Source organism: Cyprinus carpio, chromosome A17 (genome assembly GCF_018340385.1).
Source record: "Cyprinus carpio isolate SPL01 chromosome A17, ASM1834038v1, whole genome shotgun sequence".
NCBI lineage: Eukaryota > Metazoa > Chordata > Actinopteri > Cypriniformes > Cyprinidae > Cyprinus > Cyprinus carpio.
In genome coordinates, this window is record NC_056588.1 from 12195133 (window position 1) to 12213816 (window position 18684).

General features: G+C 38.0%; 2 protein-coding genes across 5 annotated transcripts; both read left to right on the forward strand.

Annotated features, from left to right (window-relative positions):
• The first annotated feature begins 1860 nt into the window (after positions 1 to 1860).
• On the forward strand, positions 1861 to 13194 carry LOC109108097 (grainyhead-like protein 3 homolog). Its single transcript, XM_042774126.1, has 15 exons — positions 1861 to 2019; positions 3722 to 3890; positions 4005 to 4063; positions 4669 to 4873; positions 5058 to 5140; positions 5325 to 5475; positions 5891 to 6002; positions 6390 to 6484; positions 7396 to 7554; positions 8642 to 8723; positions 9096 to 9229; positions 9950 to 10076; positions 10170 to 10255; positions 10365 to 10429; positions 12138 to 13194. Exons 1-15 carry the CDS (start codon positions 2003 to 2005, stop codon positions 12253 to 12255), a joined length of 1662 nt encoding a protein of 553 aa, XP_042630060.1. The 5' UTR covers positions 1861 to 2002; the 3' UTR covers positions 12256 to 13194.
• A 1558-nt stretch (positions 13195 to 14752) lies between these two features.
• LOC109108098 (claudin-23-like) lies at positions 14753 to 16974 on the forward strand. Of its 4 annotated transcripts, XM_042774130.1 has the most exons (3): positions 14778 to 14886; positions 15916 to 15957; positions 16044 to 16974. In XM_042774130.1, exon 3 carries the CDS (start codon positions 16106 to 16108, stop codon positions 16778 to 16780), a length of 675 nt encoding a protein of 224 aa, XP_042630064.1. In that variant the 5' UTR covers positions 14778 to 14886; positions 15916 to 15957; positions 16044 to 16105; the 3' UTR covers positions 16781 to 16974. The 4 variants fall into 4 exon arrangements, with proteins under 4 accessions (XP_042630061.1, XP_042630064.1, XP_042630063.1 ...); XM_042774127.1 differs by lacking the exon at positions 15916 to 15957 and having other exon boundaries at positions 14753 to 14886; XM_042774129.1 differs by having other exon boundaries at positions 14791 to 14886; positions 15916 to 16974.
• Positions 16975 to 18684: the final 1710 nt, after the last annotated feature.

Genomic DNA, 18684 nt, shown 5'->3' on the forward strand with positions numbered 1-18684 from the left:
TGAATTCATTTTAAAATGGATTTAAAGATGTTAGGATTTAGAAAATCATGAGAGCTTGCTATTTTTGTCACACCTTCAGGGATTCTGGGATGGAAGAAGCACAATAGAAAGCATAAAAAGACAAGAGAGTACGAGAGAGACCCTCTCATGGCCTCTTGTCGTGGGAACGCTTCTTATATTCATTTCCAATCCATTTCTTTCTCTATATTTGCTTTCTCTTGCATGTACCTCAGCAATGGTGCGTTTACTTTGGTTTCTGAGTGTTCAGCATGGTTTCTAGGTGTGAAATGATCCCTTTAGAAAAGCTCCCTGCTCTAATGGCCCTTTCCCTTTATGTTCTCACTTCCAGCAGAACATAACGGCTCTCAATGAGGCTGTTCACACACTTGCTGCTTAGTCTGATATTAGATCCGCTCATATTATATCACAAGATCAGTGTAATTCTGTTCAGTCATATGATAATGACAGAGAAAAGATGCAGAGACTTGTTTACAGGCATACAGGAACCAGAATGGCAAATTTTGTATTTGAATATTTGACTGAACTCAATCATGAAGGTGTAATAGAGATGAGAATGTATGCATTTTATTTTGAGATAAACTAATAGCACTATATATATATACACATACATATGCTATTAGTGAGAAATTGCATTTGTGTCCAGGAACTCACACTCACTTACTGTAAATCACTACAGTGTTATTATCAGCATTGCTGACTTCCTTCCTTACTTCTTCTAATCTATTTCTTCTGCACATTTTTTTGGTTCAAATCCAAAATGCCCGAGGGGTCTGATGTGTGTGCATGTATGAAACTGTGTGGGTGGGTGTGTTTGTGAAGACAGGCCGCAGAGCACGCACCTTTTGTGGCACAATGCCAGATTCCTTGAGGTCTTAACAAAACTCAGATTAATAGACACATAAACATACACACACAAGCATGTCTGCTATATATTCATGCATAGAGAACATATGCAAAGACTGAAATACTGTGCATACCTTATCCTGCTAATTAACCTTTAAAAACATATAGAAAAATATACTAAAATATTTTTTTTGAAATTTTAAAGGATCAAAATCAAGCCTGTATCTGTTTGCATCAGTTACTGTCTGTGATGCAGATGCATATTTGATTTATGTTTCTGACAAGGTGGATTTTATTCTGCAAATCATGCATGCATTCAGCTAACAGAGAACGCTCTCTCGAAGTTATGAACATACATTCTTCCAGTAACATCAGTAGAAAAGTGGTGTTCACATAATGTTTCAAAAATATAAAATGGAATTGTTCTCTTACTGGCCACACAACCAAGAAAAAATGTTTTGACAGATTCTTTTTTTTTTCTTTTTTGAGAAAAAAATATATTAATATAATTTGCAACTTGCATTACAAATTAAGCATGACACACCTATAAACCTATTTTAGAAAAGCTTAGTATGACATGTAATGGCAAAGTAAGTAAATGCAGGTAAAAAATTATGACTAATTGTTTTTTTTTTTCAAAATAATAAAAAAGTGGTGTAAAGCCATAAAAACCATGTGGCCAAAACCTCCTTCTTCATTCTGTTAGAGATTGAGAATGACACAATCTTTCATTTGCATGTTAAAACCTTGCTCTTTCACTAGTGTCTTTGGTTTCTGATCCCAAATAAGATGCATTTCACACCTGTAGCTGGAGACTTTCAGTCTTTTATATGAGGTGTTAATGAGTTACACCCCCCCCCCCAAACACACTCACACACATGCTGAAGTTTCTCTCCAGTGAGGAAACACCTGTCCTATCACACACCTGTCTCAGGCTGGCAGCCAATCAGAGCAAAGAAGCCAACCTGCTAGTGAATAAATAGAGAGAGATTATGTAGTTACAAATCAAACCACTTCATTTATCAGGATACAAACACACATACACATTCAGCCAGACATACAGACAGACAAACACATCTGAGAGAAGAGACAAGATTACAAACTAAGGATTTTATCATCACTGCCTGTCAGAGGAGTCATGACCAAGGAGATTGAGTAAGTGAATTTTATATTTATTGGCATTAAATTTATAACGGTCTAGATGGGGCTTTCTTTGCTTGGCTGTGTTGAACACAAACACCATTTTGTTACTTTTTCGGATCAGCAAGAAAACAAAAATATTTTTAATTTTAACTTGAATTCCATTTATTACTTAAAGCTAAGTACTTCTTTGATACCACAGCAAATACTACTAGATTAACTATGAAAGTGTAAACATGATTAAAGAGACGAGAATAGCCAGTAAAAATAAGAACAAATACACAAATTACAAGCATAGATAAATACAACAGAATATGTTACAAATAAAATAAGGTTGGTAGTATTCAAACACATAAATTTAATAATTAGGGAAAATAACACTGCAGAGTGTTCATTGTATAAATGAAATACAGATTTTTTTTTTTATCACAGCTGTTTTGTTGTTTGGTGATCATTAATGACAGCAGCATTATTTACATGCCGCTGTCCCTTTAAGACCTGATGCACGGATCAGATTTAATGATCACATCAGATTTCTTTCTCAGCTGTTTTCTTTCATTTGAGACCTAACTGACTGTGTTTACATGAATGATTGTCGAGATGGGTATTTTGTCATATTTTTATGTGTATGTGCCTGTTCAGAGGATTCAAAAGAGAATTCAGTTCGGTGATCGCGCGCCGTCTGAAACGCGTGTGCGCGCTTCACGTGTGTGCGGCTGTGCGCGTAGAGAACGGCGCGCGAGTAATAATTAACGAATCGAGTTCCCTTTCGTCTTTTTTCTCTGGAATTATTTAAAATCCATCTCGTTTCATATGATTTTGTTGTGGGGTGTGTTATAGTTTGCGGTTTCCCGCTCAGAGCTGTCTGTTCCTCTTGAGTAATGTCTTTCTCGTCTTTTCCCACTCGCCCTCTGCTCATGTGTAAACTGGCCCGCACATAATTGAGTACATGAAGATAATTTCTGCTGAAAGTTGACACCAGGACCCAAACACGCACACTCTGTCTCTTACTCTTACAGACAGCCTGGTGTAACTGCCCTAGGGGCCCGAGTGCACCAACACAGAAAACATAAGTCCTGTGCTAATGTGTCAGAGGTCAGGTCTTTGTCAAAAGAAAAATAGGTGCCTAGAATTAGAAAATATGGGTATTTGATAGGGGTTTTCTTCATCTAGAAAAGTCTCATTTATTTAGTGTGAGCACAGGTGCCTAAACAGCTCGGTTTGTATTTTAGCTTAGCATAGCAGACCACCTCGTTGCTAATCCTAGCAGTTAGGTAAAGTCCCATAACAAATCCAATTGTTTGAGAATTTAGTGATCCTCTTCAAATCCTTGTCTTTTGTTTGTGGTGCTTGTGTTAAGATAAAATTAAGTTCCTTCACTTAGGCTTTGCTTTGGACTGTTGATCCATTACAAGAGTTTCTGCCCTTGCAGAGCACAGATGAGAAGAGAAAGTCAGATTTACCATTGTTTCTCAACATTTAGTCTTGTATTATATATTTTGACGTCTGGATGAAGAGCATCAGCTCTTGCACCCTGGCTTCACTGAAGTCTGTGATTTTGTCACTGAAAGTTTTACATGCACCAGAGGCACATTTCTGTGGCATCTATGCTGTTAATCATACATCACACTACCAATACATGCAAAGTCATATGTTGCAGTTCCTGAGAATGCTTGCTGTTTTATCTATGCTAATATCTCCTTCTATTTTCGCCTAGGGCTCTCATGGTACAACAGATCGAGAGTTTCAACTACTTACGCTATCCAGATAATCACGTTATGGACTCTTGGCCTTGCATGGACAGCAGTGACCTCAGCAAAACTAAACCTAGACTGCCATCAGATGAAGAATTTGCAACTCTAAGTTTCCTCTATGAGGCCTGCAAGGTAACACAAAAATATATTTGTAAAAATAATATAAAAATAAAAGAGATTATTATTTCTTAGCATTATTTAATTTGTATTATATACAGAAATAATATTATAAATGTATTATTTTTAACCCCAAAAGAGCAGAAGATGACAACGTGTGCCCGTGAAAACAGCATGCACATGGAGAGGTAAGTTTGACCATATACTTTTATGATTTATGAATCAAAACACTTTTATACTGAACATACAGTAGAAGCATATATTGTATACATTGTATATAGTATAAGAGAGAAGGCAAGATGGAAATATGTTTCGACAGTAGGTTTTTCAGATGTAAAATGTCACATTTTCTCCTTCTAGTATATTGGTAGGTTGAGTAATTTAGCTAAAGATTATCTGAGGTCAGAGCTGGTTCAGCTGTTAATCCTCTTCTTCAACCCATCCCAAAAAGGCTGAGTCACTGCACAGCACCCTTTTGTGCAAGTGAAAAATAGCTGCCTTTAGAGATTGTTAGTCTTCCCGATGTGGCGAGAAACTCAAACAGTGAAAAAAAAAAACGGCGTAAGGTGGCAAACAGCTCCCGCCCCTTGTTTAGGTTTGCTTTTCATGCAAAGAAAGCTCTATAAACAGTGCAGAGATTGAGCAAAGCTTTTATTGACTTCAACACTTTTTCATCATTGTTTAGGCATCTAACAGTTAACCCTGTGTGAATAGCATTAATGATGGAGTACCATAAAAAAATTATAATCTGCAGCTAGAAGGGTCACAATTTGTACTGTCATTTATCTCTCAGGGCAGGGAATAGCTCTTCCCCTGAGCTGGCCATGCTGGAGAACGCTCACATCATGAAGCTGCTTTCTGAAAGTATTTCCCCCAGTCACTCAAAGCAAGCATTACAGAGCACTGACAGCTACACCGGGGACAACTTGTACCCCCTCCTGAACCCAGCACAGAAATCATGGCCATCTGACCAACCCTTTCTGGAGGTGACCCCTGAGGTTTGCAGAACATTTTAAAACACATTTAAAATATAAAATGTATTAATGTTATGTTTTTTCCCTCCTAGTTTCTGAGCCATACCAAAAGATCCTAAAATATGCCATGAATGCCTAAAAGATATGCTTTCTTCTCTATAATTATCATAAATTTCTGACACTTCTGTTTGTTGTCTTCAAAAAACAGCCTCTTGCCTACAGCACGTTTTTGAGACAGCCAAGCCCTGTATACTCAGAGTCCTACACCAACTCGCCTCCAGACAGATACAGGTGAGACAGGCTTCTAAACTGTCTGAGCCTTTTCAGATCAGCCATTTATTTCTTTGCATTCTTCTTCCTATATAAAAAAAAGATCATTTGGTGATTTTATGCAAGCTATAAAAAGCAATAGATATTAGTAAGTAAAATACTGAGCAATGCCATTGCATAAAATTAATTTGACTATTTTTCACAGGAATGACTTCCAGTTTGTTCTTGGTAGCCCACAAGCTTCCCAACACAAGACAACAGAAATACCCTTGGTGTACCTCAATAAGGGCCAGTTTTACCCCATCACTCTGCAGGGAGTGGACAGCACTGCTGGGGTGTCATGCAGCAAAGTAAAAGTAAGTTCAGAAATAATGGAAATGTATTCTTGCCATATAACATGTTAGTTCTAAGTAACCTGCTCCAAAGAGAAAGAGTGATTAGTTATTTAGGCATCGTTTAAAAAAGTTTGACATTTTGTCATTCATTTACCATGGCGTGCAACACCAAAGAAGCTTTGGGGGAAGTTTCCTAAAACTTCCAAACTCATAAGCCCTTGCATATTCTAGGTGTGACAGATTGGCTGTTTTGTTAAAGCATACACTGCTATGGTCAGTGACAAAGTAAAGAGAAAGGGTATTAGTGTGGTGACATACAACATCGCTTGGTAAACGACAAAAAGACTAGCATTTGTTCTACAGGGAGTCACCACTCTCTAAAAATAACAAAGTAACAGGTTCTAATTATGCTCCTTTTTCTTTCGTTCTCTCTCAGACGATGATCATGGCTGTGTTCGAGAATGACAAGAGTCCTGAGATGCAGCTGAAGTACTGGAACCACTGGCACGCTCGACAGCCTACTGTTAAACAGAGAGTCATTGATATTGGTATGTTTCCTCACTATCACTCTACCTGCAAAAAATCACTCTTTTTTTAATCATTTCCATAATCAAGATATATTTATTCTATCTGGTCTATTTCTAAACATATAAATATTTTCAGAGAATATATGTAACTTTTTTTTTTTTTTAGCAAATATTTTTTATTTTTATTTTAAGCAAAAACATTAGGTACATAATCATGATTGTAAATAATTAATTCTGGACAACAAGACAATACTGATTAAGAAAATGAAGAATGTTTTTATTATATACTGGTAACTGGCTTCACCCATCATTATATTTAAAGTCAGATGTTTTTTTTTTTTTTTGATGATGATGATTGTTTAATTTCATACAATTTATATGAATAAATTCTTCTATATTGACTCTCAGCTGACTACAAGGAAGTTTTCAGTGGAGTGAGTAACGTAGAAGAGGTGGCTTTCAACGCACTGTCTTTTATCTGGAACACCGGTGAAGAAGCAAAGGTACAAGCACAAACACAGATCCACCTGTCACCTGTCACTTGTTTTTGTTAAGTGGGGTTGAAAGGAGGATGATTTAGAGGAGTGTCAGAGAGCAGTGGTATCTATGGTATGTGGCCTCCTCAGGCAACTGTCATCATAGGGAATAAAAAGAAAGAAAGAGAAAGAAAAAAAAAGAAAGAGGGAGGGAGGGAGTGAGGGAGAGAAGGAAGTAGGGAAGGAGAGAAAGAGAAATAGGGCATTTCAGCATGCCCCCAGGATAGTGATGGGTGGGACAACGAAACTCAGAGCAGGTGGAGCAGAGACAGAGAGAAAGAATACAATCCCTGTAACGCACTTTTATTGATTTAATAAAATATCAATAACAGCAATGTTACAAGACAAATTAAAAGTTAAATATTTTTAGCTAATAATCCGAATAAACAATTCTTCCACCAAGTAATATAATTAATTAGTCTAGCATCTAACAGTGTTTGGTTGCCAAGCAATGTAGCAACAATACGTTTTAAAAAATCTAAATTTTACTTGTTATTCAACCTTGTTGTGCCAAATCAATCAGCAGCTATGAGGAACAATAAATGTTTGGAAATCAGCACCTGTTCACTCATTTATTCATAAATTATCATATTATTTAGGTGATTGTTTTTTTAATTTTATTGTTGTTTTACCACCAGTTCCAACATGTTGGATCTCGCCATGTTGTTCTCCATATGGACACTCCTTTTCTTTTGAAATGAATTGGAATTATAGAACAATCATTTGCATATGACACATCTAACGTGTCTCATCCCTGACCCTTCCTTTTGTTTGAGGCTTTTCACAGTGATTTTTTTTCTCTCTGTAAAATAACAAACCCAGCTTCCTGATTTCCAAAGAGCTGTCTTGAGATTTCATGTATCTGTTGTGTTTCGCAGGTGCACATTGGAATCAATTCTCTGAGCACTGACTTCTCCTCGCAGAAGGGGGTCAAAGGCCTTCCCCTCAATCTTCAGATCGACACGTTTGATTTCAGCTCAGGGAACAACCGTCTCATTCACAGAGCTGTTTGTCAGGTCAAGATCTTCTGCGATAAGGTGAGCCAGTCCCCAACAAATAAAAAAAGGATATATTTTTAAAATATATATATCTTTAATAAATATTTCACTAAATAGAAACACATTTAGAATATTTTTATTTGTAAATCTAATTCTATTTTTATTTTTAAATAGATAAATGATACAATCATTTGTTGTAGGAAGCAATACCTAAAAGAGAATCTTATCGCAGCATGAAAAGATGCACACATGCATTTCAAGGCTTAATTAAATGTAAACTTGGATCAGAAATATTAAGTATCATTATAAGGGTGTGCATTGGATCTCTATCATTTATTTGGCTCATCTTGGACTGTGTCATAAACTGTTAAACAAAACATAGTCCTGAGTCACTGTTACCATGACCTACAAAGTTATTTACTTGAAAAGTGGCATATGTCTGAACTCCCATCTTTTACTGGCACATTTTCAATTACGTGATAACTTGTTTTCACTGAAGCAGAAAAAAAAGACACTGAGGTATACTTTCAGTCTGTCTATCTCTCTTTAGGTGTCTTTCACCCTTACTCTGTTTTGTACCTCTATCTTTTGATTCCTATTGATCTCTTTTGTTGAGCTGATCAGATAAATGTCACCTTATATCTCTCATCTTCTTAAAGGCCGTTTGTGAGTTCCATGGTGGCCATAGTTATTAGCTGTTTGACAGTGTGTGGGGGAAATGCATGATGGGAAGGTTAGATTTGACACACGTATGACTGGTTTAGCAGCAGCAGGTGAACTGAGTACATAACTGCATTGCTGTGGTTTCTCTAGCTGGATCAAATGCATATTTACTACACAGCTGGCATGTCAACTAGATATGATCTCTGAGTTGTTTACAAGAATGGTTTTCAAAAGACATATGTTATTTAACATTGTTATCTTAAAAAAAAAGTAAAATATTAAAACGTAAAATGTTAGATTATTTTCTCTTACATAAAAAATGCCAAGCATCTGTGCAGTTACAGTGTTTAAGAGTTTCAAAACTCTTTTGTATTGTTAATTATTGGTTAATTAAGTGTTTTGTAAGCTGTTCTAATATGCCAGAGCTGTTTCTAAATGTTTTATTGTCCTTGAATGCTTGCAGGGTGCAGAAAGGAAGATGAGAGATGAGGAGAGAAAGAGAAGCAAGAGGAGGACCAAGAATGTTGCAGACTCCAGCAACAATAGTGAGTGCTGTCAGTCATGTAATTACAGCCTGAGACTGTCAGAAAACACCCATTACCTCCCTACCAAAAGCATAAAGAAAATACATTACATATCCTCCCTGTTTGGTGTCCATGTTCTGACCCAACAAGCCACTGAAAAGCTCAGCTCTCCGGCTACTTAGGATTTCCTCCTAATTTGGCAAAACCAAAACAAGATTTTAAGCACATATTTTCAATGATGTGTAAAAGCGGGCTGTCAAACTCAAATTACCTGCGGGCCATAAGCCAAACTGTATTTTCCACCAAGGTCTAGTTTTCTTTAGTCATGTCTTCAAGAAACATTTTCATTTATTGCTTTGAGTGTTCTATTAAAGCTGTTTTTCTTCTTCTAAGGTTGTAAACAGGCTCTAGTTTCCAGCTCTGTTGGAAAGGACTCTACCTTCTTTAAAACTCTAGTCGATCACGTCACACAACCTGTTTTATTCATCCCAGAGATGCACTTCAGCACGATGCAGCGCTGTGGCCTGGTACGTCTGTCTTTCACACACAAACACATACACACATGCTCTTCCCTATATCCTAGGATATGCGGCTTACCATAGCATTGTTGAGTCATGTTCTCCAACACCCTGAGGGCTGACAGTATGGGAGCGCGTGAGGAAAAGTGTGGGAAAATATGCAGTGGGAAAGAAGTGGGCTTGGAAAAGAATAGGAGAAATTGATCTCGAGATCAGACATGCTAACTGGTGCGCTCCTGAGTTTACATGACAGTGAGCGAAACTCACCTGAGGAGGGGACGGCCACGCTGACTGACACAGGGATTAACTCGTGGGAGCTCAAACACATGCACACACACTTCTTCTGAGGGTGTTGAAGAGATGCTTTTCAGCTGTGTTTACACAGCCTAAGAGAGGAGGGATGGAGGCTGTTCCTACAGGCCTTTTTCCCACAGTCCAGACTAGGGCAATTCTCACTTGTTAGATTTCGACATCATTTCATATCATTAGTCTTTTGGCCTTTTTACATGTAGTCACAGCCCATAATAGTGACTTTAGCATATTAGTGAAGGATTAGGAAGTCATGCGATCATCCTACGTTTTTTTTCTGCATTGTCGCACCTCTTATTGTTTAAGATGTCACTGTGATAAAGTTGCTATCATCGTAATCATCAGCGTGCGAACACGCAAGAGACAGGAAACTAAGCCACATTTTAACAATCTTGATTTGATCTGTTTGTTATTCTCCAGGTGCCTCCTGTTAGCCTGGAGGAAAGCGACAGGACATCACTGAAACGTACCAACTGCTACACAGACGGCGGCGACCAGGGCAGCTCCCCACCAAGCAAACAAGCCCGTCGAGACGAGCAACAGAGAGGTATGGAAGAAATGCAGTAACCTGGGAACATATCAATTTGCGCTACAAACCCGCCACAGTGTTTTAATGGTAGATTCTTTATTTTGTTCTCAGTACTTCTGTATGTCAGGCGAGAGACTGAGGAAGTATTCGATGCCCTTATGCTGAACACGCCAACCCTCAAGGGCCTGAGAGAAGCGGTGAGTTTTTCAACGTCTCTTTCCGTTACACATATTTGTGAAAATCTCACCTCGAACCTTGAGAGGATCTGTACCTAAGATGTGACTCATGTCACTTCTGCCTCCTCAGATTTCAGAAAAGTACGGTATGCAAGAAGACACCATTGTGAAAATCTTCAAGAAGTGCAAAAGAGGGTGAGTGAGATATTTCTAAATTCCATTGGGCAAAAACGTTTGGGGACTGTTGCAAACTGTGATTAAGTCACGAACATGGATAGAGGGATGTCGAAATGTTCTTTCACGGAGGATGAACGGCTGTTAAACCCTTTTCTTATAATCTGAGCTCCATCTCAACAAGCTGCCAGGAAGCAAAGTCGACAGACCGGGTTGACTGGAGATCTATAGTGTTTGGAATGTGATGATTGCTGCTCCCCTTCCAAAAAAAGAGAAAAAAATTAAAAGAAAAACAAAAGACGGAAGACAAGATGAGTTCAGCATAGATAGACTCATCTGACTGTGCTGTATGTTTTTTTGTGGTTTATAAAGCTCAGGTAGAAACAGTAGAGATGATGGTTCTGATAGGAAGGCAGCACTGGCGTCTGGTTGTGTAAGAGACACTACGTGCAACCTAATGAGGCCGGGCTCTGAAAACACCATTATCTCTATGGTTGGTGATCACCCATGACTCCATGCAGACATTGTCGCTTACCTGTTCGCTCATCCATTTCAGAACATGTGTGGGAATAACTCACCTCAGTGCATCATAAAGTATAAGCCATTAAAGTAAAGCGTATCATCGAATGACCATATTTCACAGCCCACTCGAGCGTTGAAGGATCGTTTGACCTACATAGGTTAAAGAAACATGTCCAGGACTCTGTTAAAGGCATTTTATCTTAATCATTCTAGCCTAGAGCTGTGTAACTTGGAGCTCAACTTTCCCCAGGCCGTTAGCTGATGATATGGCTGAGGGATAGGGACAGGTTGTGCCGCATTCTCGCTCATTCTCTCGCCCCAATCTTCAATCAGACTCACTCCACCCTCAGGGCAGGGAGAGCTGGCATGACCTCGCTGTTAGTCTGTCATACACCCGCACGCCATATACATATACATGTTGGCCGGTAAAGACGACTGTTGTGCCAAATAATTGTTTGCATAAGTCATGAGATAAGGATTTGTGTTGGATCTAAATCAGGGTCTGCCCTTAGGGAAGGAATGATGAATGCTTTAGAAAACTGGAGAGGAATGCTTAAGGTTTCTTTCAGCAGTTGGTAGGGCACAGTTCATCTGTATATCATTCAGTGTCACTCAACAGCTCAACACAGTCATAATGACTAAAATACGTAAGTAATTGTGTAGTAATGCACAAATGACAATGACCAGGTGTCGAATTAAAGCGGTGTGGTTTTTGTGCAGATGAGAAGCAACTTTAGAGGTTGTGTATGTTTGTTTCTATAGATACATGATATAATGGTACTACATCAGATATTATCCAATTTTGGAGTTTTATAATTGGTGTTTAAAATATACCTAATTTTGCACGCTGATTTCCCATACTTTTACAGTTTCATGATCGTTGCTGTAATCTTATGCACACTTAAAATGAATGTTTAATAATAATTTAAAAATGTTTCTTTAATAATATTGAAAAATCTTTAGCAAATCTTAAAATGAATATCCATTTTTCATACAGCACATTATATTGTTGTGATGCCTACATTTACTTATAGAATTTAAAATGCTTTTCATATTTGGAGTTTTATTATTTTTAATTTATTAAAATAGCTTAAAATTTTAATATCGCTAATTTTTTGGTTATCAGCCCAATGTGCAAATATAAAGTATGGGCCAGAATTTTTACAAGAATTTCTGTAACTTACTCTCTTTATCTTACCATCAACAGGATCTTTGTGAACATGGATGATAACATCATTGAGCATTACAGCAACCTCTCTGCCTTCCTCATCGAGATCACTGAAGTCATCGTCAACCACTTCCAGATCACACTTATGGAGCTATAAATGACATTATCAACTAGTGACACCACACCTGGTGCTGCTGGCAGCTTCTTTCTGACCTTTTGATCCAAAAGCATGACTATGAACCAGATTCTGCAGTGCCAGAACCAGCGCACCTGCCAGTTATACAATTTTCAGTTTTAGCAAGACATATCAATACTGAACAGTGTAAATACAATTTTCCACTTTTGTACTTTTTTTATTATTTTATCTACAATAATTTTATAAGATGAGCAATTATGATCAACAAGGTACATTTTCTGTAAATATAAATTGTAAATAGACTTAATTATCATAATGTTGTGTGTTGACATGATTTTAAAAGAGTTATATATTATTATTTCAAAAATAGACTTGCCTTTTTTGATGCTGGCTCTTTGCTGCTTATAATAGGACCATCATTTCTTGGACAGGGTGTGAGGCGTTTGTATCGCTTTATGCTCTGATGGTGGTTTGCATGTTTATTAATCTTGCCGCGTGTTACTTCAGCATACTTCCAGTCAGGGTGCTGTGACTTTCAGCCTTTCAGTTTCACATCTGAAACGCTCCACAAACACACACGAGTGTTTTAGACCTTTAAGTCGCACATTTCCACCCCTAAAGAGCCGTGTAACGTTATATGTCGGTGTTTCGATCACCACATTTTGAAAACTGGCTCCACACATTTCGAGTCTGTGTGGCTGTAACGGTTGTCAGGACAACCGGCCCTTTTGTCCTCCGACATTTAGACAAGAAAGTTCGGATGAACCACTGCAATATCGAACTTACCCAAATATCAGATTAAATAACGGTGACTTTTCATTTTGTGGAATTTGCTTCACAAAACTTGTACATTTCAAATGCTTTGTATTGCTTTCAAACAATATCGATATATTAAAGCTGTGCTTTCCTTTTTTACTGCCTCTGCTTTTATATGGAAAATAAAAACAAAACTCAATAACATTTTTACGTGTTTTGTCATTGTTGGAAGACATTTCCTTGCTGAAATCATTTACAGCTACCGCTGTATCCTGATACAAGCACTTGACTCTTATGACTCTTTTAACGAATTGCCTCAACGACAGCCTAAGAGTTATCTGTTCAAATCAAGAGATTTAGGAGAATTAAGAGATTTAGTCAGTCAGAACAGTTTTACACCTAATTTGCCTGATTTTGTGCCTCTGGAAAATAGTGATCTATGACATTGTATTATGTTGATATCAGAAAAATCAGTGTCTGTTCGTTAAAGAGGGATTTGTGGACACATTGAAGTTTGTAAATTTTTAGAGTAAACAACAACAACAATAAAAAAAAAAAAACCTTGCTTTTTGAGTCAGATTGACCTAAGTGGCATGTTAGGGTAAGGTTAGGGCCTATTAATTAGGGTTAGGGTTACCCAGTGTTAGGGCCTATTATTTAAAAAAATACTTTTTTATAAATATAAATATAAATATAATTTATGGAGTTATTATTTAATAATTTCATGAGTTAGATGTTTTTCTATCATTTTCGATATGTACTTCAGCCTATAGGTTAATTGAGTGAAATCATTCAGTTTTTATTTGTAGTGTATTATCTTTTAGATATAGCTATATTTTCAAATAAATGTACCTTTCAGATGCATCTCTTTTATTGGGATCCTTATTTGTCACTGGTTATATACATTTATTATACAACTAAGCTGTCAAAACAAACTTTTAATACAACAGTTGATCTAGTATTTTACTTAAATGTAAATAAATAAGGCAAAAGGCATCAAATCAAAAGGCATTTATTCTGTCTTCTTGTCCTGTAGGTGATCATTTTACCCCACATTTTGTGCTATGACATCTAAATTAGCAAATTAGCATCACCATCATGCCCATGCTAAACTTAAATCTAAATATGTTACAACTGAAATGTAAATGCACATTGTTCTTAAGAGGGCATCTCACCCTATACTTCACAGATATGTCTTTGTTCACCATTTTCCTCATGTTTACAGCTTACCATAAGCCTTGTGGTAATGCAATGAAATCAGTACACCTAAACAATGTAATTATATGACAAGGACAATAAAATAAAATATATAATTATTATAATAACAGTGAACAAATGCACTTTTTCTTCTATAATACAAAAATCTTGTTTAATGTGTTACCATCACCACAGGACCATTATTCACATTTATGTTTTATATTCATAATAAAGATCAAAGAGTATCAAAGACATAAGGAGTATCTACATGTGTGTTCAGGAGTTAGTATATTTGTGCAGCTAATGTTTGGAGGTCAAAGCCCATGTACATCTATTGATTGCCATATTTCTTTGGGATTTAATAAATATGTATGTGACTATATGGCCCAGATTTATACATATGATAGTATGCAGGTTTTTTAAATTAATCTTCTTTTTCTTTCATCAGATCGCATGGTTCAGCAGGCAGTCTGCATATTACAGTCAGCACACGTCGGACTTGCTGTTTGTTCTGTGTGTGTGTGTGTGTGTGTGCGTGTGTGCATCTGTTTGAAAGAAGGACGGGGGTGTATCGAAAGCCTCATACACAAGACCAGTGAGATTTAAAGAGTGAGGGATAGAGAAAAGACAGAAAGCAGAAGAATCCATCTCAGACTTAACAAAGAGAACAGCTGAATGATCATTTATTCTTCTGCAGAGGTGAGTGCATGACATCTCTGTTATGTGTGATTCAAATAGTGAAGCAGATGACTGTAACATCTCTGGATGAATGCAAAAACCAGGTCAGGAGAGCAGGTCAATGCATCTTGCATCTTTGCTTTTTGTCTGTGGGGTCTGTTGTGGCTAGTTTGCACATGCCTCATCCTGTTGATCCTTCTCGAGATGGAATGAGCTTTTTATCTTTTTTGTTTTTAAATTTGGAAAAAAACAAAGCTTGACTGCTGTGGTTCCGATCACACTGTCATGCTGTTTTTCCAGATATTTAATAACTAGTGTGGTTTGAGGACAAGGCTGTCACAGTCTGAGTAGCCACATTTTTTTTTTTTGGTGTTTCTGTTTTTTTTGTTTTTGTTAATGTGCAAGTGCAAGTTTTTAATTTTTTGTTTTTTTTTTTGGGTTGCCATGCAACAAAAGTGACTGGAACAGGAAATTCATGTGATGATAGACGTGGCATTAAGAGCATACAGTGATTGCCCAAACTCTTGAAATGTACACCCGCACCCCTCTCACAGATACCTTTGAAGATGATGTGGTCAAGAGTCCAATGAAAATACTCCACAGACTTGTTGAAAAATATCGGGTGTCTGTGAGGGTTCATGCATTAAAAATAGCTGCTTTTTATAGCATCACATCATGTGCAGAATCTCTTTTGTCCTTGTCTTCTGGAATAGTCTCTCAGCTCCCAGACGTCTGGCTTCCTGTCTACATATAATATCCGTAAGACTGTTTCAAAATGTATCCAGTTCACGCGATCAGCGACAACACAACCACACATTTGCATCAGAAAATGATGTTCAGAGACTAGCACCTGTGGCTGATAGTGCTAGAACCATTTCAGATGTAACACAAAAGATGCAACTGTAGGATCGTCCATGTTACTGTCTCTTAGCAACAGTGGGCCATTTACCTCCACTGTGCTGGTTGCCGGGACTGACGATGTTTCTTAGAGCTCAAAGGAGAGAGTCATTGGCTAACAAGACATTCATATATGCATTCTTTCTCTTTTAGATCCAACAGAATGTGAAACCAGGAATGTACTTCTGCCAACAGGTGTCTGAGGGGGTTTAAATGAAAGAATCTTCTTGAATCTGATGCGAGTAGATCGAGTATAACTGAAATTGTATTCTTTTCACCAGGTCTTTGCCGGTGGTTTCTAGCTTAACATCGTCCTGAAGAGCTGCACATCGAAAAAGAAGTGATGCACACTCCAGTGTCCATGCTGATGGGGGTGGTGTTTGCTCCCCTGGGCCTTGTGCTGGTGTTCACTGCAGCAGTCACGCCGCAGTGGAGGGAGGGACAGGCGCGGCTGGGTGCGGCAGGGCGTGGTGGAGCAACGGAGCTCCTCCTTCTCCGTTCAGATGGCCTGTGGGAGAGCTGCCTGCAGGTGGTGCACTCTGAAGTCAAAGAGTGCTGGCCTGTGTCTGGGTCCTACCAGCGGGATGCTCGGGTTCGAATGGTCCAGGGGATGGTGCTGTTGTCTCTTTTCCTGTGCGGCACGGGGATTGTCCTTGCCAGCGTGGGCGTCCGCTGCTGGACCGATATCCCTCTTAGGAGTGTAGCGGCAGCTGGTGGCCTGTTGGTGGCGCTGGCAGGTGTGCTCAGTCTGGCTGCATTAGGAGTGTACACTCATAATCTTTCGAAGCTGGGGATCGAGGTGGATTCAACCATATCAGAGACACAAGGACTCAATGTACAGAAGCCACCCCAACTTACGTTACACCCGGCCGGGTCCCTGTATTTCGGGTGGGTGGGAGCTTGGGTACAGGTGCTGGGAGGGGCCGCACTGCTCCTTGGGTTTAAAAGCATGAAGTGTTCATCCTGCCACAAGCAGAGACTCAAAGACAGTGCAGAGATGTATGAGGTGAATTGTTAGATGGACCAAACGTTTCCAAGAGCTCAAGTGACTCTTAAGGTAGTTAAACACATTGAGCTTGTAACATGAGTCATTGTAGTGCACTGTTAGTGTTTATGAATCAGACAAATAAGAAATGGTAAACACATGATGTTTCTAAAGAGAACTATATTAAAGGGGTCATATGACGTTGCTAAAAAAAAAACGTTATTTTTGTTATTGTTTATATTATTGTTGCTCCTCTATGCCCTGCCTTTCTGAAATGCGTCGATTTTTACAAAGCTCATAGTTCTGAAAAGCGCGGTGTGCTCTGATTGGCCAGTGATCTAGTGCATTGTGATTGGCCGAATACCTCAAACATGTGACGGAAATGTTACGCCCCTTACCAGGTTCAGGAAACTTTCCTCTGTAAAAAGGAGGTTTTGGGCCCCTTACCAGGTTCAGAATAGCCTTCCTGATAATTTTCGGGGTTCAGACACACTCTCTCTGTTTAAATCCAGATTAAAGAATTTTTGGCCAAGCATTCAAATAATGCATCTCATAATCTTGTACTGCAGTTATATCTGATCAAATGCACATTCTTATTCCTTAGCTTGGGTTAAACGAATTAATTTTACTTGGCTGGAACAGCAGCTACGCTAATTATGTCTCTATTTGTGTCTCTGCTTTGCCACGGGATGTAAATCAACTAGGATTTACACAAGCTCCAGTCTGGATCCAGAACACCTGAGAAGAGATGATGCCAGCCCCTCAGAGGACCTCAGATGATGCTAACCCAGAGACAACATACAGAACTACCACATTTTTGCTATAAGTTTGATTGCATAATTGCTGTTAATAGTGTTAATCGTCTGTTTTGTTTACGTCTCTTATTGATTTTTCTGAACACGTCTTTTTATTGATACATGAACTGACAGTCACCACTGATAAGCTACTACTAAATATTGTAGAAACTTAATTTTCTGTAAAGTTGCTTTGTAATGATTTGTATCGTAAAAAGCGATATACAAATAAACTTGAATTGAATTGAATTGAATTAAATTTTATGTACATTTTCTGTGTAATGATATTTATCTTTGTTTTAGTTTTATGTAAGTGTTCTTTGTATATTAAAATTTTTGGGTTATTTCTAGGTGTGTCCTCTATTGGAATGCCAAAGAAAGTAGTTTGGCTTTCGCAACGAAACACACAGCATCTCCACGACATGACGACGGCTGCAACAATACTACAGCAATACTACAGAAAAAATTATTAAATGTACAGGGAGAATAAAAGTTACGTTATGCAAATCTTTCCACACAGTGACGTGGACATGTGCGGGCGTGTTTGAACAAAGAGTTCACTTTTATAAAGAACATCTCTTTGGGTTTGAGACTTTAATCTTTGAGACTTTAAGGATCTTCTGTATGGACAAACAGCTTTTAACACTTCAAAGACAAAGGAAAACATGAAATCGCTCCATATGACCCCTTTAAAATATGTATGCTACCTGTCATGTGAAAACAAGTAAGACTGCCTGTAATATTTCTGTCATCACACCTGCTAAAACTATCTACTGGCATGTCATGCTAACTAATAACAATTGCACGCCAAACAACTTGTTTGTGTAAACACACAGCCTCCTGACATGTACATTTCCACATCGCAAAGAGCTGAGGTCAGATCACATCATGAGTTTAAATACACCCCCCCGCCCCAAAGTAGGCTGAGACCTCCTTTTTTTTTTAATGCCAGTGCACGTTTTGGTTGAGACAATCAAACATTTTACTTGATTGGTTTAGATAATCTGATAAAATTTTACACTAAAAAATACACCAAAACTTATCATGCAAGGAGAAAAACTTTGTTTTAGTTTATTAGCAGAGCAGAATTACTGTATGGTAAAAATGTGTGTATGTATGTATGTATATATATATATATATATA

Excerpts from the sequence above, each read along its gene's own strand:
- LOC109108097 (XM_042774126.1), top strand. Across the intron at positions 4,064-4,668 it reads AACAGCATGCACATGGAGAG|GGCAGGGAATAGCTCTTCCC; the intron begins GTAAGTTTGACC and ends TTTATCTCTCAG. Across the intron at positions 10,077-10,169 it reads TCGAGACGAGCAACAGAGAG|TACTTCTGTATGTCAGGCGA; the intron begins GTATGGAAGAAA and ends TTTTGTTCTCAG.
- LOC109108098 (XM_042774127.1), top strand. The coding sequence starts at position 16,106 with ATGCACACTCCAGTGTCCATGCTGATGGGGGTGGTGTTTGCTCCCCTG.